This window comes from Oryctolagus cuniculus, chromosome 9 (genome assembly GCF_051225735.1).
Source record: "Oryctolagus cuniculus isolate XC-2025 breed Fujian yellow rabbit chromosome 9, ASM5122573v1, whole genome shotgun sequence".
NCBI classification, from domain to species: domain Eukaryota; kingdom Metazoa; phylum Chordata; class Mammalia; order Lagomorpha; family Leporidae; genus Oryctolagus; species Oryctolagus cuniculus.
This window is the reverse complement of record NC_142875.1, coordinates 106,530,448-106,553,472: the sequence shown is the minus strand read 5'-3', so window position 1 is coordinate 106,553,472 and position 23,025 is coordinate 106,530,448. Positions and strand designations below refer to the sequence as shown.

Sequence of the window (23,025 nt, the reverse complement as noted above, 5' to 3'; positions counted from 1 at the left end):
TCAGGGTTCTAATACTGTAGAAGAAACTGGATGAGTCTTTCTACTGTAAGCACATCAGTCCAGTTAATGGCATGTTTTTTCTTTCTTAGCAGTAAAATGGTGCTTCTCGTAGTTAACTAAGATTAGATTAATGGGGGTGGGTGTTGTGTTGCAGTAGATGAAGCCACCGCATGGGATGCTCATATCCCGTATCAGAGTGCCTGGATTCGAGCCTGCTTCTGATGCAGCTTCCTACTAATGTGCACCCTGGGAGGCAGCAGATGATGACTTTGCTATTTGGGTCCCAGCCATCCAGATGGCAGACCCAACTGGAGTTCTGGCTCATGGCGTCAATCAGGCCCAGAATTGGTTATTATAGCCATCTGGGGAGTTGAACCAGTAGATGGAAGACTTCTCTTTATCTCTCTCTCTATGTTGCTGTGCCTTTCAGATGAATAATTAAATAAATAAGTGGTTAGATTAATGGAGTATGGCAGCATCTCTGGCTTACCTTCTGTTGAAAATTTAATTTTGAGAAGGACTTTTTTTCTATTTGTTTGTATTTGATTTTTTAAAAGATATATTTATTTATTTGAAAGCCAGAGTTACAGAAAGGCAGAGGCAGAGAGAGAGAGAGAGAGAGAGAGAAAGATCTTTGATCTGCTGGTTCACTCCACAAATAGACACAATAACCAGGTCTGGGCCAGGCCAAAGCCAGGAGCCAGGAATTCCATCTGGGTCTCTCACTTGGGTAGCAGGGTCCTAAGCACTTAGGCCATCACCTACCACCTTCCCAATGTATTAGCAGGAAGCTGGATTGGAAACAGAGTAATTCAACTGGCATTTCAATATTGGATGCTGGCATCTCCAGTGGGGGCTTAACCCACTGCGTCATAACACTGGCCCGTTTCCTTTTAATCATTTTCTTGTGTTTTGGTCTCTTCTAAGTTGGAGAGTTTTCATTTGGAAGGCAGAGTTACAGAAAGAGGGAGAAGGAAAGAGAGAGATCTTCCATCCACTGGCTCGCTCCTCAGTCACTGCTACAGTCAGGGCTGGGCAAGTGGAAGCCAGGAGCCTGGAACTCCATCCAGGTCTCCCACACGGGCAGCAGGAGTCCGAGTACGTGGACTATCTTCTGCTGCTTTCCTAAGTGGGACTGAAAACTGCGCTCATATGGGATGCTGGCATCACAGGCGGTAGTGTACCCCACTTTACCACAGCACCAGCCCCTCATCTTGGTGAATACTTGTCTCCTGTTCTTTGTGCCATTGTCCTTGTGTGGTGTTGGCTGAGCGCTCCTGGTGCCAGCTGGGACTTCTCATGTCGTCGGGCTCTGTCCAGCAGCAGTGGGATGTGGACCCCGCTGTGCTACTGGGGAAAGCACCTGCTGTCAGTATGTTTCCTAGCCCTTTGTTTTTTCACGGAGGTCCAGAGTTTCTGAAGAGTACTCCTTTAAATTCCCTGACAGGAATATACTTGGCCACAAGCATTCTGGGAGTGGGATTGGGAAAGGGGTTAGGAGTCTGGCCATGTCCTCCATTTTTTAAAGTAGATTTGTATATCTATGTATTTACTTGTCTGAAAGGTAGAGACACCACCCCTCATCTTTAACCCAAAGTCCAGGAAAAACATGCTTAACTTGAGTCCCCTCCAATGGATTGGAATTCATTGTTGGGCATACTGGGTTTATGGAAGGATCTAGATTTTTCTGGTAGTGTCTGCTGTGGAGTAGCTAGCGCCTTTATGCCACATTTGTCAGACCTTCCCTTTAGGTGATGAGAAGTCACTGGAGGATTTCGGGCAGGGCCAGCTTGGCCAGCGTTGTGCTGAGCTGGGTGCGTCGGGCTTCCAGCCTGGACACAAGAGAAGCCCCCTGTACTGGAATCCAGGCCAGCAGAGAGGGCAGCTTCCTTCGGACCCCAGCCAGGCGCTTGGCGTCAGGATGCGATGGATAAGACAGGATGCTGGCCTGCGTTTTTCCAGGAAGCACTTAAGCTGTCTGACTTCCGCTTTTCTTCTCCCCTCTCCCTACCCGCCCTGGACATGGGGGCTGGAACCAAGATTCTGCTGGGGACAGACAGTGGCAGCGGCAGCGGCAGCGGCAGCTCCCCGTTCCTGTTCTGCATCTACGGAGGCTCCGGAGCTCTCCTTTGGAGAAGGCTGTGCCTCTTTGGAGTCTCCCTCCCCCACCTGCCAAGCCTCTACCTGCACTCAGCAGAAGCACCTGGGAGAGCTGATTGGCAGCTCTTCCTAGCTCTGGCCCAGCCACCTTGCTCAGAAGGAGGACCAGTTGGCAGTGGCAGGCAGTGTTTGTGTAAGGCCACCCTGCAGGGGGAGCTGACCTCTCTGGGGCTCTTCTCAGTACTCCTGCCTTATTTTGGTTGTTAGGAATATTCTGTATTCTCTTAGACACCTTCCAAATAAGAACCAGCCTACCCTCCGGCCCTCCGAGGCGTGGAGTAAGCAAGGGCCTGGCTTGCGTGAGCCTCTTTCCTGCGGTCTTCCCTGTAATACAGGTGCCTGCTGGGAGCTGGATCAGGGCATCTGCAGAGGGGAAGCCAAGGCACAGGCAGATTCAACAGCATTGCTGAAGGGGAGCAGTACCAGAGCCAGCACCTGGGCCCAGAGCGTGTGCTCAGAACCGCTCCTCCTCGCAGAGTGCCTGGGTGCTGCCCTGCAGGCTCCTGTTGGAGGAAGCTCTGCGTGGGCTCCTGTCGTGTGTGAACAGCAGGGAGTGGCTCAGATGAGTCAGGCGGCACAGCTGGGCTTCTTGCATTTTCTGGACCCCAGCGTTTCCTTCTAGAAAATGGGGGCATTGTCCAACCTTGGGATGAGGTTGGCAGGTGGAAAGGAGGAAGGGGCTTGTTCTTCTCCACCTGTCCTCTCCCCTCTGATGCTTAGGGGAGCCTGGAAGAGAGAAGGAAAGGGGGAAGAGAAGGAAAAGGCGTGTGGGGGCAGACGGAGCGGGCAGCTTCCACGAATGGACTTTGTGTTCAGCCGTGTACCTGTGCACACAGCCCACCTGGCCCTCCCTGGAGCTTGCATCCTGAGGTCAGAATCCACAGCAGATCTCGGGATCCTGGAGCAAGAACCGTCTACAGGGGAGTATGGCCGGCCGTCAGCAAGTGCGGCAAGGCAGGGCGAGGCGGGCAGCAGTCAGCCTGCGCTGTCGCAGCCGGGACGTGCAAACTCCAGTCTCGGTTCTGCCCCCTGAGAGCTGGTCTTGAGCACGTACATCTGCTCCGCGTCTCTGTTTCTGTCTGAAATGTCAGCAGCTTGGTCTTGCGGGCGTGCAAGGGGCCGTGGCTTTGGTCTGGCAGTGCAGGGGCAGCTCCGCCCTCCTCTCGTGAGCCCTGAGAGCCGGTAGTTCAGGCAGGCTGAGGACAGGTGAAGATCAGAGACCAGGACGTGTTGGCAGCCATCCCGTCCATCCTCCTGCATCGGGAGGAAAAGCAGAGGCTCCTGAGGGGGACAGATGTGACGGGATCAAATATGCACCTGTGCCAGCCTTGAGACTGGGTGGCTCGGCAGGCATCTGCCCCCGGCCCTGTCCCTCCTTTCCCTGCCATTAGCTGGTGTGAACTTGGCCACACACAACTAGGAAGGAAAGCTGTTTGGGCCAGGAAATGGTGCTTTTCCTGCCTGGCTGTTTTCTCAGCCCCAGCCCCCCCCAGGCGCTGGAGGGCTGATCCGAGGGCAGAGGAGAGAGGAGGAGGAGGACGATGGTGACGTCGTTGTCACCGGCCCACCCTCCGTGCCTCCCTCCTACTCTTCTTGCTGGGGGGGTTGACTCAGGGCTGCCGGACAAGCTTTCCGCTGGGAACGGTGACTGCATGCATGCAGGAAGGGCCCTGCCTGGACAAGTTTCTCAGGGCCTGCGAGGCAGAGGCCGCCTCTGTCCCCGTGGGAAGGGGACCCTCGGACACTAGCCCCAGTCTGGGTGCTGACAACGCCGAGCAGAGGCTGAGCTGAGCCGCCGGGCGGGGTCGTGCCCAGGCCCTCCTCCCATCCCGGCCTGCTGTTCCCTTTTGGGTCCTGACATTTCTCCCAGGCACACACCAGCACATGACAATGAATCTGAGCCCCTCCGGGTCCCCACAGCCGGTCTCAGCTGTCAGTCACCAGATCCCCCACACCTGTTCTAGGCACAGCCTGTGAGCTGCCCACCCGCATGCACAGCTATGAATAGGGTGGAGGGGGGGAGCAAGGGGCATTCAGAGGGCAGGCAGTGGGGGGCAGGGGCTTCCTCTTTCCCTGGGCTGGGAAAGTCAGAGCTAAGCCTGTTTGGAGGAGGTGCTTGGAGGGGGCAGGGGATACAGGGTGGACAGGAGAGGCCTGAAGGGTGGCACCAGAGCCGTGATGGGGTTGCAAGTAGGATCCAGCCCCGGGGACATGAGGTGCTTTGGGTGGGTGTCAGGCCAGCCACTCCTAGGTAGATGCAGCACTGCCTGAGGTAGGTTCTGGTGCCGGCTTTGACCCTCTGTCCCTCCTCCCTCTCCCTCTCTCATCCCCCCCTTCCTGCCTGCCCCTCCCCTGCTTCCCCGCTGGGCCACCAGCTCCTTGGTACTTGCCCTCCCATTTATAAATTCCTTGAGAGCAGAAACAGTGTCAGCCTCAACCTCTTTGGGCCCCCACTGCCCCTAGCAGGGCTGGGCTGGGGCTGGATAAACAGTGACTGAGTGGCTGGGAGGGCCCAGTGACTGGGAGAGGTGATGATGAAGTCCCTGAGTGTTATTGGAGCTGGGGGCGGGGCTGGGATGTGAAGACTCCCTGGGTGAGTAGGTTCCTCGGTTTTGACCAGGGGTGCTTGCTCCGCTCACCTGGCGCCACCCAGAGGCAAGAGGTTGAATAGCCTCATGTAGCATTTATTAAATGCTACGTGGCCCCAGTATGTGGCGCTGCCGAGAGCTTAGTTCTTGTTTTTATTCTGTTTTTTTTTTCAGTAGTATTTGTCTTTTTTTTTTTTTTTTTAAGATTTATTTTATTTATTTAAAAGACAGAGTTACAGGGAGAGGTAGAGACAGAGAGAGAGGACTTCCATCTGCTGGTTCACTCCCCAGATGGCCACAACGGCGGAGTTGCGCCGATCCGAAGCCAGGAGCCAGGAGCTTCTTCTCTGTCTCTCACGTGGGTGCAGGGGCCCACGCACTTGGGACATCTTCTGCTGCTTTTCCCAGGTCATTAGCAGGGAGCTGGATTGGAAGTGAAGCAGTTAGAACTCAAATCAGTGCCCATATGGGATGTAGATGTTGCAGGTACTGCCTCAACCCATTATACCACAACGCTGGCCCCTCCAGAAACTTAAAATTTTTAAAAAATTTATTAAGGGATGGTGTTGTGACTCGGTGCCACAGCTGCCATGGTTGTGACACCAGCTTCCTGTATCGGAGCGCCAGTTCAAGACCCGGCTGCTCTGCCTCCCATCCAGCTCCCCGCTCATACGTCTGGAAAGGCAGTGAAAGATGGGCCCAGTGCTTGGGCTCCTGCCACCCACCTGAGACCATGACAGCGTTCCAGGCTCCTGGCTGCAGCCTGGCCCAGCCCTAGCAGTGGCGGCCATTTGGAGAGTGATCAAGCAGATGGAAGATCTCTCCCTGTCACACTCCGCCTTTTAAATAAATAAATCTTTTTAAAAATTTCTTTAGAGAAATTTTAAAATTCATTAGAGAATTCCCATCTGTGGGTTCTACCCAGCAACAACGAGGGCTGAGCCAGGCCAAAGCGTGGCGCTGGGGACGCAGTCCAGGTCTCCCACACGATGGCTGGGCCCCAAGTAGCTGAGCCATCAGCTCTGCCTCCCAGAGTTAGCAGGAAGCTGGCCTCAGGATGTGGGAGTCGGACCCAGACATGAGCATCCTAAACAGCATCTTGGCCACCAGGCCGAATGCCCAGCCCCCATGGACTTTCTGAAGGGTCCTCCTATTTCATCTGTAAGGCCTGGGGCCAGTCGCAGCTACGGTTGGTTCTGACACACTCAGCTGGGACCCAGGGGTGCCCTGTCACAAGTGGGGTTAGAGTCGGGGCCCCGGCCTGCGCGGAGGAGGTGGGGAGCAGAGGGTGTTTCATACACAATGCTGCATATTTCAGAGGCTGAGCAATGGTGTGAATGCAGCTGTCATTCTTTTCCTTCTTTCCTCCTGGCGGCTGCCTCAAAGCCAGAGCAGAGCTCACCGCGCCATATGCCATTCTGTGGCGTAACCTGCTTTAGTTACAAACCCACCTGCTTTAGTTACAAACCCGGCGTGTCTGTAGTCATCCGCAGTAGTAAACACAGGTCTGGCTCTTGGAAGGCTTTCCTACAGAGAAAATAGCTGAGCGCCCCCTTGTGCCCAGTACTAGAACTGCCCGGTGCCTGTCTGTCCTGGAGTTCTGGGATCGCAGTACCTCTGAGCACAAGTGTGGTGTCAGAACCAGAGTCGGGCTGGAGATCCTCCACGTGTGTGGGCTGCACTTGTCTGTGCTGGGGAGAGGCCTCCTTCCCCTAAGAAGAAGCCTTTTTGTAACAGGCCGGGGGGTTTTCCTGGCTCAGAAGGGGTGAATCCATGTAGGGCCTGACTTCTGGGGATCCCTATGTGGCCTGGGCTTCAGAAATACAACCTCTGCCTCCGAGTTCCCAGGGCACCAGGCTGGCTCATCTTCCCTCTGCTGGGTTGAGACAGACGTCGGGGTTGGAGCCGTGGACTTGGAGTCTGTGGCTTGTCAGCAGTTAGAGTGAAAGCTGCAGTGGGAGCTATCGATCTGGGGGCTGAGACAGAAATAAAAGATCAGGGTGAGAGCAGGCTAGCCTGGTGGTTACCACGCCCGCATCCCACATTGGAGCGCCTGGGTTTGATTCCCAGCTCCAGCTGCCGACTTAGATGTCTTGCCCGTGTGGACCCTGGGAAGCAATGGTGATGGCTCAGGTACTTGGGTCCCTGCCACCTACCTGAGAGACTTGGATTCAGTTCCCAGCCCTCCCTCACAGGCATTTGGAGAGTAAACCAGTGGATGGGGACTCTCTGTGTGTCTCTCAAATAAATTACTGTAAAAAAAATTGCTAAGGTGCCAGCGTTGTTGCACAGTGGGTTAAACACCTGCTTGGGTTAACCGCTGTTAGCTTGAGTCCCAGGTGCTCCACTTCCAAACGGCCTTCTAGCTAATGTGCTGGGCAAGCAGCGGATGATGGCCCGAGTCTAGGGCCCCTGCCCTGGCTCCTGGCTTCTGTCTGACCCAGTCCTAACTGCTGTGGCCACTTGGGGAGCCAACCAGCGGATGGAAGCTCTCTATCACTTCCTTGTTCGCTCTGCCTTTTGAATAAATAAATCTTTTTTTTTTAAGAGGTCAAGGGTGGCATTCTCTATGGTACTGCCATAGAGAATGGTGAGAGGCAGCCCAGAGCCTTTTCTGACGGAGCATTGGTGGGGTCTGTGACCGGCTGACCAGAGAATACCACTTCTCCATGTCCTTAACTTCTTGAGAGTGCCAGTCCCCTGTTCTGGCTTTTTTCTTTACCACCAAGAGTGATTCTGAAACTCATTCATACTAAAATAGAAATGACTGACCTAGACTTAAATACTCCCAGTTTAACAAGAGACTCTTGGAATATAAAACATGAAATCCTGGAGACAGAGTACCCCACCTACTGGTGGGTTGGTGTCTGAGCAGGCAGCAGGATTCTCTCTCTCTCTTTTTTTTTTAAGATTTATTTTGTTTGAAAATCAGAGTTACACAGAGAGTGAAGGAGAGGCAGAGAGAGAGAGAGGTCTTCCATCTGCTGGTTCACTCCCCAGATGACCTCAATGGCTGGAGCTGTGCCAATCCGAAGCCAGGAGCCAAGAGCTTCTTCCGGGTCTCTCATGCGGGTGCAGGGGCCCAAGCACTTGGGCCATCTTCTACTGCTTTCCCAGGCCATAGCAGAGAGCTGGATTGGAAGTGGAGCAGCTGGGACTTGAACCAGCACCCATATGGGGTGCTGGCACTGCAGGCGGCAGCTTTACCCGCTACGCCAGAGCGCCAGCCCAACAGGGTTCCCTTTTTGTATGGTTTGGGCAACACTATCAAGCCTCCACATGGTTGTGTTGTTTTTTGTTTTTTTTTTTTGTTTTGTTTTGTTTTTGTTTTTTTGTTTTTTTTTTTTGGACAAGTAGAGTTAAACAATGAGAGAGAGAGAGACAGAGAGAAAGGTCTTCCTTTTTCCATTGGTTCACCCCCCAAATGGCCGCCACGCACTGCGCCGATCCAAAGCCAGGAGCCAGGTGCCTTTTTCTGCTCTCCCATGTGGGTGCAGGGAAGCACTTGGGCCATCCTCCACTGCCTTCCCGGGCCACAGCAGAGAGCTGGCCTGGAAGAGGGGCAACCGGGACAGAATCTGGCACCCCGACCGGGGCTAGAACCCAGTGTGCTGGTACCGCAGGGGGAGGATTAGCCAAGTGAGCTGCAGTGCCGGCCCATCCATATGGTTTTATACCAGGCCTCCATGTGGGGAAGGGAGGATGCTTTCTCTTTTTTTTAATTTTTAGAAAAGTTTTTATTTAATAAATATATAAATTTCATAGGTACAGCTTTTGGAATATAGCTGTTCTTCCCCTCATACCCACCCTCCCACCCCCATTCCTGTCCCACCTCCTACTCCCTCTCCCATCCCATTCTTCATTAGATTTGTTTTTAATTGACTTTATATACAGAAGAGCATCTCTATAGTGAGTAAAGATTTCAACAGTTTGCACCTAACACAAAGTATAAAGTACTGTTTGAAGACTAGTTTTACCGTTCATTCTCATAGTACAAACACATTAAGGACAGAGGTCCTACATGGGGAGCAAGTGCGCAGTGCCTCCTGTTGTTGATTTAGAGAAGATACTTTCTAATGCCTACTGCTTTTTTTTTTTTTTTAAAGATCTATTTATTTATTTATTTGAAAGGCAGAGTTGCAGAGAGAGAAAGAGAGGTCTTCAATCCACTGGTTCACTCCCCAGATGGCCGCAATGGCTAGAGCTGCACCAATCTGAAACCAGGAGCCAGGAGTTTCTTCTCGGTCTCCCATGCGGGTGCAGGAGCCCAAGGACTTGGGCATCTTCTACTGCTTTCCCAGACCATAGCAGAGAGTTGGATTGGAAGTGAAGCAGCCGGAACTAGAACCAGTGCCTATATGGGGTGCTGGCACTGCAGGCAGCTGCTTTACCCAGTATGCCACAGCGCTGGCCCCTACTGGTTTTCTAAGTCCTTTCAAAGCACTCCTGACTTCTTCACAGCCCACGAACTTGCACCATGACCTGGAGGTCTCCCAGACCCCAGTCCCTCTTGCCAGGGCCCCTGCTGTCCTGTCTGACCTCTTCCTTGGCTTCCCCATGTCTTCTTCCAGGCAGACCTCAACACCAACATCGAGGATGAAGGCAGCTCCTTCTACGGAGTCTCCAGCCAATACGAGAGTCCTGAGAACATGATCATCACCTGCTCCACCAAGGTCTGCTCCTTCGGCAAGCAGGTGGTGGAGAAGGTTGAGGTAGGAGACCGCCTGCCCAGCCTTGGGGGAGGGGCGGGGTGGGCGGTGCAGCAGGCCCCTGCGGCCACCTTGGCTGGAGTGCTCCTTGGAACGGCCCTACCCCAGGTGACCCCGCTGTGGCTTCCCCCTCTGTGGGTTCAGGAGCATCTCACAGGCTCTTTGTTGCCTGCCACCTCGCACTGGGCTGGATATGTCTTCCAAACACATTCTTCCAGGCACCCCTCATCACCTGCCGGAGCAGAGCCCCAGCATAGGCGGGGCTCTGGGGTTGTACACCCCAAAAGAGGAGAGGCCTTCCCCACTGTCACACTGCTAGCCAGGGGGCAGAGTCAGGCGTGGAGGGGGTCTCCAGGGCATCTGTCTTTGGCTCACTTCTTACTCCATGGATGCTGGGAACCGTTCACCTCCCTGCTGTATGACTTTGTGGGTACCTTGGAGCCACTGCTCCAGTGAAGTGATGGGAGATTCAGGCCAGTGGTTCCGTGTCTCCCCCACCCCCTGACCTTGGGCAGTGCAGAGGAGCAGCAAATGTGTGAGCTTAGGTGGCCCAGGGTTTGAATCCCAGCCCTTGCTTCCTGGTTTATGTTTGGGGCTGGGGTGGGGAGAGGTGGGATTAAATCCTCCTAGCTCTAAGCTAGGGGCAGGTCGTCCTTGCTGACATAGGCCTCCAGCCCCGTGCCACCTGAGACCCTGCGCACCCGCCTTGCCCCTGTTTCAGGCCGGTCTTCATCCTGGCCGCTCCTTCTCCGCTGAGTGGAGGGAAGCCTTCTTGCTGGTATAGACTGTCAGTTACTGCTAACCGGCCCTCTGTCAGGCACAACCAGATGCCAGCCTAGTTCTGGGATCGGTTCTAGGAAGAAATACCCCCTTTCCTCAAGGATCTGACCCTGGCCAGGCCTTAGTCTCCCCACCAGTGCCCAAACCCCACTTACCTCCATCTCCATACGGCTTCTCCATATTGTCGGTAGAAGCTGACGATAGCGATTTTTTATTAAAGATTTTATTTATTTGAAAGTAAGAGTTACGCGGTGGGGGGGGGGGGTCTTCCATTTGTTGATTCACTCCCCAATTGGCCACAACACCTAGAGCTATGCCAATCCGAAGTCAGGAGCCAGGAGTTTCCTCCGGGTCTCCCACATGGGTGCAGGGGCCCAAAGACCTGGGCCACCTTCCACTGCTTTCCCACACCATAGTAGAGAGCTGGATTGGAAGTGGAGCAGCTGGGACTCGAACCAGCACCCATATGGGATGCCGGCACTGCAGGTGGCAGCTTTACCTGCTACGCCACAACGCCAGCCCTGACAATAGCAATTTATTTTTTTATTTTTATTTTTTGACAGGCAGAGTGGACAGTGAGAGAGAGAGAGACAGAGAGAAAGGTCTTCCTTTTGCCGTTGGTTCACCCTCCAATGGCCACCGCGGCTGGCACGCTGCGGCCAGCGCACCGCGCTGATCCGATGGCAGGAGCCAGGTGCTTCTCCTGGTCTCCCATGGGGTGCAGGGCCCAAGCACTTGGGCCATCCTTCACTGCACTCCCTGGCCACAGCAGAGAGCTGGCCTGGAAGAGGGGCAACCGGGACAGAATCCGGTGCCCCGACCGGGACTAGAACCTGGTGTGCCGGCGCTGCAAGGCGGAGGATTAGCCTAGTGAGCCGCGGCACCGGAGGACGATAGCAATTTTAAAAAAACCTCAACTTAGAAGAGCACTTCAAAAATTCATTGAAATTGCATATTTTGGAAAACCTATGTATACATTCCAATATAAACATTTAAAAAAATAATGTTCTTTCTTATTTTGAAAGACTTACAGAGAGGCAGAGAGAGATTGATCTTCCATTTGCTGGTTCACTCCCCAGATGGCTGCAACAGCTAGTGCTGCGCCAGGCCGAAGCCAGGAGCCCAGATACTTGGTCCATCTTCCTTTGCTTTTCCCAATCCATTAGCAGGACACTGAATCAGAAGTAGGGTAGCCAGCACATGCACCAGTGCCCATATAGGATGCGGGTGTCAGCACTGTAGCCAGCAGCTTAACCTGCTACACCACAGTACTGACCCCACAACATAAACTATTCATTTTTTTCACACATGTTTTGAAGTGCCCTTCCTTAAACTTTTGCATTTTTTTTTTTTTTTTTTTGACAGGCAGAGTGGACAGTGAGAGAGAGAGAGACAGAGAGAAAGGTCTTCCTTTGCCGTTGGTTCACCCTCCAATGGCCGCCGCGGCCGGCGCGCTACGGCCGGCGCACCGCGCTGATCCGGTGGCAGGAGCCAGGAGCCAGGTGCTTTTCCTGGTCTCCCATGGGGTGCAGGGCCCAAGCACCAGGGCCATCCTCCACTGCACTCCCTGGCCACAGCAGAGAGCTGGCCTGGAAGAGGGGCAACCGGGACAGAATCCGGCGCCCCGACCGGGACTAGAACCCGGGGTGCCGGCGCCGCTAGGCGGAGGATTAGCCTAGTGAGCCGCGGCGCCGGCCCAAACTTTTGCATTTTTATTTAAGGTTTCTTTTCTTTATTTGAAAGGCAGAGATACAGAGAGAGAGGGCGGGACAGACAGAGTTCTTTGATCTGTTGGTTCACATCCCAAATGGCTATAGCAGCTGAGGCCAGGCCGATCCAAAGCTAGGAGCTTCACCCAGGCCTCCTGTGTGGGTGCAGTGGCGCAAGTAGTTGGGCCATCTCCCACTGCTTTCCCAGATGCATTAGCAGGGAGCTGCATCAGAAGTGGTACTGCCAGGACTCCAACTGGCATCCACATGGGATGCCCTTGTTGCAGACAGCAGCCTGCTGTACCACAATGCCGGCCCCCAAATCTTTGAGATCCTTGTGGATCCTCATGCAGTCATAATCTCCTGTAACTAGAGTCTAATATTGACAGCCAGGAAGTTACAGTGATATGGTCCACCAGTCAGGCTCAGATGTCATCAGTGCGCGCACGCGCGCGCGCGCGCGTGTGTGTGTGTGTGTGTGTGGCTTTGTGTGATTCCTACCAGAGGCCACGAGAATCCCATGTGTTATCCTAGCGTGCAGCCAGGACTGCAAGATGTCTGTCCCATCCCGTCTACCGCTGCCAGTCCGGGTCCCTCTCAGGCCTCCTCCAGGCCCAGGTGTCTGCCTGTCACTGCAGAGGAGAGGAGCCTAATGGGTTAGCGTACGCCAACCTGAGGAGGCGGTTGTGTGCTCGAGGGCCTCCAGGCCTCCTGCCCTTTCTTCCCACTCAGCCGTGACCAGTTGTGGAGCTTGCCAGCAGAGCTGGGTGGGAGGGGAAGGGGTCCTGAGGCCCTGCTGTCGCCCTGGCCCCTGCAGACAGAGTATGCTCGCTATGAGAACGGCCACTACTCGTACCGCATCCACCGCTCGCCGCTCTGCGAGTACATGATCAACTTCATCCACAAGCTGAAGCACCTGCCCGAGAAGCACATGATGAACAGCGTGCTGGAGAACTTCACCATCCTGCAGGTGCGTGGGCGCCGTGGGGCCCGGCGGGAACGGCCGCGATGGCGTGCCTCACCTCTGTCTCACCCGCAGGTGGTCACCAACAGGGACACACAGGAGACCTTGCTGTGCATCGCCTACGTCTTCGAGGTGTCGGCCAGTGAGCACGGGGCTCAGCACCACATCTACCGGCTGGTGAAGGAGTGAGACGCAGGGAGCGGGGAGGGGGGAGGGGCCCTGCAGGGGCAGCCTGCGGAGGTGCCACAGGGGAGCCGAGCCGCGTGGCCGTGACTCTTCTTCCTACCCAGCAACAGACTGTGCCTGAGCCTGCAGTGCCCAACCCCCAATAAACCCACGGTGTTGTGTATTTTCGGAGGACCTGGTCTGGCTGTATGAGCCTCGGGAGGGGCTGAGGGCCGCCTGTGGGCAGACCGGAAGTGGTGCCCAGAGAGGCCCTGGCCCTGGCCCTGGGCAGGTCTGAAGCCAGCACTCCGGGCGGACTCAGCCAGGAACCTGGCCCAACGCCGAAGCTCCGCTGCGATGGCCCCTGCGCTGTGGTGCCGGCTGCACCGGGAGGCCCGAGGATAGATCCATGCATGGACCCTGGCGCCCACGGCCTTGTGTGTGTGACTGCCTCTGTGCTCCCTGGCCACCCTGCTGCTCCCCTCCGGCCGGCCCATGCCACCAGGCCTAGGGTTTTAGGTGTGGAGGTGACAGGTGTCGGAAGGGGACAAGCTCAGAGCTCTCCCAGGAGTTCTCGTCCGTCTCCCCCATCGCCGTCTCCGTGGCCACAGCTGGGGGTCGTGGTTCCAGATCCCCGGGGGCCCCAGGCAGGCTCTGCAGAGGCAGCCCAGGCAATCTGAAGGCAGAGAAGATCAGGAGGTCGGTCTGCAGTGTGGCGTGCCCGTGGCCCTCGGGGGCCCCTGTTCAGATGTTTTCTGGGTGCCCAGAGCTGGGGCCCTGCTTGGAGCCAGCCCTAGGCTGTCTGGCGCCTGCACACCGGGCAGTTTCTCTGCTCCCTGGGCATGAGGAGCAGGGAGTGCACCCCGCCTAGGCCCCGCTTGGTTGGCTGCTCTTGAGAGAGCCAGTGGGGCCTTAGGTTAGGCTGCCATGGCCTGGGGGCCCTGCCAGCCTTGGTACCTTTTCTTCCCTGTAAAGTGGAAGGAGGGGAGAGAGAGGCTGGGACCTGCCTGGTGCACACAGGCTGAGAGCAGGTCTGATGAGCACCCTCCCCGCCCTCAGCTCGCTGCTGCCACCTGCTGACGCTGGTATCCTCTGCTGGGTCAAGGGCAGAGGATTGAAACCACAGACCTACAAGGGTGCCTGGTGCTCCAGATGTTCAATGGGAATATGAAAATTAGATTTTTTTTTTAAATAAGGGGAGGTTTTCCTGAGTCGTGGTTAGGAATAAGGGCTCTTGGGATCAGACCAGCCACTGACTAAACCTGTGTGATCTTGCAACAAGCTAACTTACTTTCTCTCTGCCTCAGTTTCCCCATCTGTAAAATGGGCATCACCACAATAACCTACCTCGTGTGTGTTCAGTGCCTAGCGAAGCACCGAGCACATATTCGTGTTCGATGCATAACATGTGCCTTGTTCTGGCTAGTAGGAGCTTGCAGTCTAACTAAGGAGTCAGAGTGGAAAACTGTTGAGTGGGGTGAGCCGATTCTCGAAGCAGCTCGTGTGCAGAGATAGGAGAGGTGGGGGCATGGAGGTGGGAGGAAGGCAGGCCGTCAGCCTCCTGGACGGGGAAAGAAGCCTCACAGCCCAGCACTGCTGTTCAGCCCTGTGCCAGACAGCACCACTGCACGGTAGATGGAGGCCCAGCTTCTGTCCAAACAGGCTGAGAGGGGCATGGAATGCTCACATCCTGTATCAGGGTGCCTGGGGCCAGTCCAAGCTCTGCTCCCTATCCAGCTCCCTGCTAACGTGCACCCTGGGAGGCAGCTGCTCCACTCCCCGCCCAGCTCCCTGCTAATGGTAAAAGCAGCAGAGGATGGCTCAGGTACCCGGATCCCTGACACCTACATGGGAGACCCAGATGGAGTTCTAGCCTCCTGGCTTTGGCCTGGCCCAGCTCTGCTGTTGAGGGCTTTTGCAGAATGAAACAGTAGATGGGAGATCTTCCTTGCCTATCTGCCTTTTAAATCAATAATAAAAAATTAATAAATACAAAAAAATTTTTTTTAAAGATGGGCCATGGGCCCCAGGGAGCCTGGGCTGAGTGTCTGGGCAGGCAATGAGTTCTCTCACGTCCACAGGTGGGCTGGTGTTTGCGGAAGGATCCCCACCCCTCCCTGGCCTCTCTGCTCACCCACACCTATTCCTGTGGGCTGTTTGGAGTAGGAAAACCCACAGCACCCACCCCCTCACCCTTGACTGGCAGCAGCAGTCAGCACCCTGACCGCCAGGGACACGTGCACCCAGTGAGCAGATGTCCTTTGGTTCTCTGCGTGGGTGGAGGGCAGCACAGGTGTTGGCTGCGAGTGAAGAGCCCACCTCAGCAGCCTGACCCCGAGGAAGTCAGCCACAGCAGGACAGTGCGGACCTGAGCCTTGGGGCCTTGGGAGCCGAGACCTGGTCCCTCCCTCCTGTCCTGACCCGCTGCCTCTGGCACCTCCTCCCTGCAGGACCCCTGGCCAGGAGTGATCTCCCCCACCTCTCCCACGGGCTGGGCCGTCTGTGACACGTTCTTCCAGAGCCAGTGCTCCTGCAGAAGGGTTAGGCACGCCCAGCTGTGTCAGCCGCATTCCAGGGGCCTCAACGCACAGGTCCCCCGCCAGCCTTGTTTTAGAGATGTGCAGAGACATCGGCTCACTTTCCTGACTGGTGAACGCGTCTGTTCATTCACTTAGTCAATATTTTGTCCAACTTCTGCTTTGAGTTAGAGCTGGGAGTATGTTCGCCAGCAGGACAGACTGGACCTTGGGGGAGTGTGCCAGCGAATGAGACACTTGCAGGTTGTGGCAAGTGCCAGGCAGGAATTGGGCAGGCGCTAGGGTAGGTGGAGGGTTACCAGCCGTGATGGCATTTGAAGGACAAGAGGCAGCCCTGGGAGGGGAGGGCACAGCTGTGTCCTGGGTGCAGTGAGTAGGTGGGATGCAGAGTGAGTGACGCAGGGGTTGAGGCAGGCAGAACGCATGAAAGAAGCAGGTGACTTAGTCTCCCTGTGTCCCTCGGCCACCCCCTCGTGGTTAGGACTTTCAACTTCACTCAGTGTCACCAGAAGTCCTGGAAGTTGAGCAGGGGAGATTCGTAGATCTGGTCTTAGTTTTATTACTCAAAAAATGGTATAGATTTACTTGAGAGAGAACTTACATCTACTGGTTTATTCCCCAAATGCCCAAGACAACCAGGAGCTCAATCCAGGTCTCCCACGTGGGTAGCAGGAAGCTCATCACTTGAGCCTTCACCTCTGCCTCCCAGGGTCTGCGTTAGCAGGAGCCTGGAGTCAGGAACCAGAGCCGGTTATTGAACCTGGGCCCTCCAGTGTGGGACGTGGAGCATCTTAACCACTGGGCCAAATGCCTGCCTGTGATCTGACTTTCAGAGAGCAACCCTGGGGCTGCCGTGGACTGCGGAGAAGCTCCTGTAACTGTGCCTCGGCGTCTGCTTTTCCTTTCCTGCTACTTCACGTAAACCGAGCACTGCGTCTGGAATCCAGCAGGTGCTCGGTGAACACTTGATGAGATAGAGTGAGTGTGCCCAAGGCAGTGCAGTCCGCCTTGTGCGGATCTGCCAGGTGGGGAAGGGCCCTGGCCCTCTAGAGATAGCCAGCTCTCCCCACCCCCACCCCACCCTCACCATGATGGAGAGTTGACAGGTCATGTGGTGGTGGGGGTGGAGACAGGAACAGGAAGACATGGCATCTCGTAGGATCTCAGGATGGCCAAGCAGATTCTACCAGTGAACCTCAGTGGGATGATTTCCCTACAAGGGGTTTGGGCTGAGTGTGTGTGTGTAATTCTTTTGGGAATGAGGCCAGCTGAGTGGGGAGCGAGGGGCTGCCATGATGTGGCCTCACCCAGGCGTCTGTATCCTGTTCGCCTGCTCCCTGTCCTGGGCACAGCGGGCATCGGCTGAGCAGGTGCATGGCTCTCACCTGGCTGCAGCGGCGTAGGATTTCACCTTGGGGGCAGGTGTAGTCCCTGTCACTGTGCTTGCCCCCTTCTTACATGATCTGTTTCCTTAGCTCCGAGAGTGAAAACCAAAGACTTTACATCTGAGTTCTCAAGAATACGAACCAGGCCGATTTAGGACCGAATTGGCCTCTTCTGTGTCATGTGACCTTGGGGGCATGACTTACCCTCTGGAAACCTTCAGAACTATATTTATGAAGTGGGAATAAGTGGCTCTGACTTTGCTGCTAGGAGGGGGGGCAGGCTTGGTCCTGAGGTGTGTGAGCCGGGCCCCGAGGCACTCACACAAGCTCTCCTGTGGGGCCCCTCCCTGGAGGTGAGCCAAGGCCTTGGGTGGCGGCACCCTGGTCTCAGAGGCCAGGGGGAGGAAGTTTCTGAATTGGGAAGATGAACTTGTGGTCCAGTAGGGGCAGACAGGCCCAGGGAAAGTTCTGGAAAGGAATGGCAGACACACGGGAGATTGACCTGCTCAGAGGAGAGAACTGTCAGGAATTTGACTTCTGTGCTACTTCCTGAGAAAGGACAGGGTGGGGGAGGCGGTCAGGTACCTTCTTGGGAGGGGGCCGTGGCCGGAGGGTCTTTCTGAGCTCGCGATGTCTGTGTTCAACCTAAAGGCTTTTGTATTTTTGCTCTGTAAACCCCCTTGTCTCTCCAGATCTTCAGTAAAGTCGGCTACAGACACAAAGGCCCTGGTGCGAGTGGTTTCTTTGTATGGCAAGGACAGAGCTCCACGCCTTGGGTGCATCTGAGCTGCCCCCACCCCGGGAATGCAGGGCAGCTCAGGCCACCCACGCTGCCTAGTGGGCTTGGCTGGAAATTACAAAGGGGTCACACCTTGGCCCAGGGCAGGCCAAAATTGGCACCCCTCACCATCCAGACAACTCCCCCCCCAACTCGGGTGCCTCCAAACAAGGAGTTCAGGCCAGCATCCTTGGGGCTATCCAAGAACAAGTGCCCCTCTGGTTAGGGCAGTCTTTTGGCATCTCCCAGTTTGGGCTCCAGGAGCTATGAGTGCAGCGTTTCAGGAAGCATAGAATTGCATACATGAGAAGCAACTAATGAACACAAAAAAACCCTGGAGTTGAAGAGTGGGCAGAGGGACACCTTCCGGCAGGGGCTGGCAGGATTTGGTCTCCCCCTAGGCGTCCCAGGACCTCGATTTTAGCACTTGGCCCGGGGCGGGGTGGGGGGTGGGGCAGGCCGGCTCACAGGCAGCCATGGGAATGGCGTAAACTGAAGTGAATACCGTCATATGGCCTGGGAACGCGTGTGCCTGCCCACCACCTCGCCCCTTCCTCTGTGGGCACCCTCCCTCTGCAGGGAAGCTGGTCCCTTGCACACGGAGAGCTGGGTTCCGTGTGCCTGAAAGGGTTGGTGTTCCCGTCTCCACCACAGGGACCTGGATTCTCCCATTGGAGGAATAAGAAATCCTTTCTGGACTCTGTTAACTGTGACTTTTTTTTTTCTTTTTGCCACTAACCCTACTACCTTATGCTGAAAAGTTACAGTGATACTGAATAGGATGCAGCGTGCAGCCAGCAGTCCTTATTGAAATGCTAGTGTGCACTTAATACCTGTCCGCTGCTCTCCTACACCGATTTTGACTAGTTTGGGGATCAGAGGGGGGACTCAGTGACAGCCTCAGCACCTGCTGCCTGGGCTGTGGGCTGGACCAGTGACCTACAGTGCCCCTCACTCTTAGATCAGGAGCACGGAGAACTGGCCTGCTGGACTGGAGCCTGTGGCTCTCAGGCCCTGGGTGGCCCTGAGCAGACAAGACTGGGGATTGAGGGAGGCAAGGAAGGGGAAAGAAGCCAGAAGAAAGGTTGGGGGAGTGACGGGGTGCGGGATGCCGTTGTTGTCCCTGATAAACAACCATTTATCCAGCACATACTGTTCGCCAAGTGCCATCCTAGGTACTCATAGGCCAGGGAAGAGTGCAAGGGTCTTTTGTCTTTTTCCATTTTATTTTGAAAGAGATCTTCTATCTGCTGGTTCACTCCTCAGATGCCCACAATAGCTTGGGCTGGGCCAGACCAAAAGCAGGAGCCCCGAATTCCATCTGGGTCTTCCCAGTAGGTGGTAGGGACACGAGTACTTCACCTGCTCCTCTCTGCGTTAGCAGGAAGCTGGATTAGAAGCAGAGGCAGGACTCGAATGAGGGACTTTGATATGGGATGTAGGTGTACTAAGCGGTGTTGTAACTACAGAGAACGCCCATCCCAGTGCAAGGGCCCTTGCTCTCCTGTGACTTCCATTCTAGCAGGGGACTTACAACGAACGCTTGTAACTTAGCAAGTAACAAAGGTAGATAAGCAAGAAGACAACAGGAAGCGGATTATTGCTGTAATGAAAATAAAGCAGGATGTGTCAGAACACAGTTTGGCCAAATCCAGCCCACTGCCTGTTTTTGTATAGCCCAGGAGCTAAGAATGGTTTGTTTTGTTTTATTTATTTATTTATTTATTTTTTGACAGGCAGGGTTAGACAGAGGCAGACAGAAAGGTCTTCCTTCTGTTGGTTCACCCCCCAAATGGCTGTGCTGATCTGAAGCCAGGAGCCAGGTGCTTCCTCCTGGTCTCCCATGCGGGTACAGGGCCCAAGGACTTGGGCCATCCTCCACTGCCTTCCCGGGCCACAGCAGAGAGCTGGACTGGAAGAGGAGCAACTGGGACAGAACCGGCGCCCCAACCAGGACTAGAGCCTGGAGTGCCGGCGCCACAGGCGGAGGATTAGCCTAGTGAGCCACGGCATTGGCCTTATTTATTTATTTATTTTTAAATTTTATTTATTTGGAAGGTAGAGTTAACAGAGAGGGAAGAGAGACAGTCTTTCATCTGCTGGTTCACTTCCCAAAAGGCCACAATAGCTGGGACTGGACCAGGCTGAAGCCAGGAAGTTCTAAGTCTTACATGTGGGTGTAGGGGTCCAAGCAGTTGGGCGTCTTCTGCTGCTTTCCCAGGCCATTAGCAGAGAGCTGGATTGGTAAAGGAGCAACCAGGACACAAACTGGCACCCATGTGGGATGCCGGTACTGCAGGCAGAGCCTTAACCTGCTGCACCACAATGCTGGTCCCCTTTTTTTAATTTTGAAGATTTATTGAGTTGAAAAGCAGAGTGAAAGCCAGGAGCCAGGAACTCCATCCGGGTCTCCCACATGGGCAGCAGGGGCCCAAGCACTTGGGCCATCCACCGCTGCCTTCCCAGCATGTTAGCAGGGAGCTGGATGCGATGCACAGTAGCTGGTACTGAACCAGGCTTTGCTACGAGATGTAGACATCCCAATCTGTAGCTAACCCTCAGTGCCACTGTGTTAGGCTGCAAGAATGGTGTCTGTGTTTTTAAATGATTGGAAAGAAATCAAAAGGAGTGTGACATTTGTGGCCCATGAAAATGATATAATGTTCAGGGTTCTGTGCCCATCAATGGAGCGGCCACAGTCGCTTGTGTACACATTTCCTGTGGCTGCTTTTGTGCTACCAGGGCAGAGCTGAGTAATTGCAAAAGAGACCACAGATGGCCCGGAAAAGCCTCAAATATTGATTTTAAGTCCCTCTACAGAAAAGGTTTGCTGCTTCATTTTCTGTTGCTGTAACCGTGCCGGAGACTGGGTATTTTATACACACAAGAAAGACATTTATTTAGCTCATGGTTCTCTTATAAATTTTTCTTTATTTATTTGAGAGACAGAGAGCGCGTGGGTGTTACTATCCACTGGTTCACTCCCTCACACTTCCACAGTGGCTGCGACTGGGCCAGGCCAAAGCTCTAAGCTGGAACTCCATCCAGGTTTCCCAGGTGGGTGGCAGGAACCCAGTCACTTTCGACATCACTGCTGCCACCCAGCGTCTGCATTAGTTAGGAAGCTGGAGGCTGGAGCCATGTGGGACTCGGGCAGCCTACCCACTAGGTAAGGACCTGCTCTTAGCTCATGGTTCTGGAGGTTGGAAGGCTTCAGATTCTGCGCCTGCATTGGGCAAGGGCCTCGTGTGACACCCCAACATGGTGGCTGGTGTCGAATGGTGAGAGCATGCGTGAGTGTGGCGAGCAGGTGCCGCTGGAAATAAAGAGGGGGCTGAACTCCTGGCAGAGGTGACCTAGTCCTGGGAGAAAACCCCTTCATGGGGGTGGAACCCTCATGACCCCAAATGTCTCATAAAGGCCCCTACTACCTCAATATGGTTGTGTCGGGGACCAAATTGTAACATGAGCTTTGTTGGGGATAAATCCTACTCAACCCCTAGCAGGGACCTTCTGGGATGGGTGGTCATCAAAGGCTTCTCTGATAAGGTCTGGGGCGGGGGTCTCTCGAGCAATCACAGGGGTGCTGAGCGGGGAAATGATTCCACACATCTGAGGGGCTGGCGTTGTGCAGCCCCCGGCATCCCACACTGGAGTGCTTGTTTGAGAGTCTGGCTGCTCCACTTGTAACCCGGCTCCCTGCTGGTGCACCTGGGAAGGCAGCAGAAGATGACCCAGTACTTGGGCCCCTGCCCCCAATGTGGGAGAACCAAGTGGAGTTCCAAGCTCCTGCCTTCTGCCTGGCCCAACCTTGGCCATTGTACCCATGTGGGAGTGAACCAGCAGATGGAAGGTTTCTCTCTCTCTCTCTCTTTCTCCTCTGTGTGTGTGTGTGTGTGTGTGTGTATCTGTCTGTCTCTCTGCCTTTCAAATAAATAAATTTCAAAAAATATTCAGGTGGGCTCCTGGAGGTGTATACTGTCCTCATTGGCTGGAGGCAGCATCTTCATTGACCTGAGGATGGGAGTGACCCTGGGGAGGGGGTTCTTCTTCCACCTCTGCCCCAGCTGCTTTTCTCTGTTCCTTTGTTGTTTGTTTGTTTGTCTTTTTTTTTTTTTTTTTTTTTTTTTTTTGGTGCACGTTCCAGCCTTTCTTTGGATGCCTGGTAATCCCTGCTTTTCTGCTTATGGGGGGGACTTCAAAAAGTTCATGGAAAACAGAATTCAAAGGTAAATTTATCTTTGTATGAAAAATGTTTGAAATCTTTGCATAAAAGTCCTTAAGAGGGGGCCCTAAAAGCCAATGGGAGCAGCAGGCCAACACCCACCCCCCATATCAGAGGGCCTGGTTCGAGTCCCGGCTACTCTGCTTTGGATCCAGCTCCCTGCTAATGCATTTGGGAAGATAGCAGAGGATGGCTCAAGTACCTGGACCCCGCCACCTATGTGGCTGACCCAGATGGAATTCCTGACTCCTGACTTTGGCCTGGCCCAGCCCGGTTTGTTGCAGGCATTTAGGGAGTGAACCAGCAGATGCGATAATCTGTCTGTGTCACTCTGCCTTTCAAATAAATCTTTCTAAAAAAATAAATAGAGGCAGGCATTATGGTATAGCTGGTAAAGCCACTGCTTGTGACACCCGCATCCTATATGGACATCGATTCATACCCCACTTCCAATCCAGCTCCCTGCTAATGGCATAGAAAAGCAGCAGATGATGGTCCACATACCTGGGCCCCTGCCACCCACCTGGGAGATCTGAAAGAAGCTCCAGGCTCTAGGATCTTGCTTCGTCCTGGCCCAGCACCGTCCATTGTGGCGATCTGCGTAGCGACCTGATAGATGGAAGATCTCTCTTTGTCTCTCCTTCTCTATATCTGACATACATATATATATATTTGTATATACATATATATATATATATATTATTTGAGAGGCAGAGTTACAGAGAGAGGGAGAGACAGGAAGGTCTTCCATCTGCTGGTTCACTCCCCAAATGGCCGTAATGGCCGGAGTTGAGCTGATCCAAAGACAGGAGCTAGGAGCTTCTTCTGATCTCCCACGTCGGTGCAGGGGCCCAAGCACTTGGGCCATCTTCTACTGCTTTCCCAGGCCATAGCAGAGAGCTGGGTCAGAAGAGGAACAGCCAGAACACGAACCGGCACCCATATGGGATGCCGGCATTGCAGGCGGAGGCTTAGCTTACTACACCACAGAGCTGGCCCAAAATAAATATTAAAAAAAAAAAAAA

The 23,025-nt window shown here is 54.5% G+C and overlaps 1 protein-coding gene across 9 annotated transcripts in view; it reads left to right on the top strand.

Annotated features, from left to right (window-relative positions):
- The window catches only part of TEAD4 (TEA domain transcription factor 4), an 89,623-nt gene that overhangs the window by 57,482 nt on the left and 9,116 nt on the right, over positions 1-23,025 (top strand). For 7 of the 9 annotated variants that reach the window (XM_070049368.2, XM_089303805.1, XM_089303803.1 and 4 more), the window contains 3 exons: positions 9,320-9,460; positions 12,764-12,916; positions 12,986-13,095. In XM_070049368.2, coding sequence (XP_069905469.1) covers positions 9,320-9,460; positions 12,764-12,916; positions 12,986-13,095 — 404 coding nt within the window. Of the gene's footprint in view, positions 1-9,319; positions 9,461-12,763; positions 12,917-12,985; positions 17,720-23,025 lie in introns of those variants that run through there. The other 2 variants (XM_051850233.3, XM_051850232.3) reach the window with 1 other exon arrangement.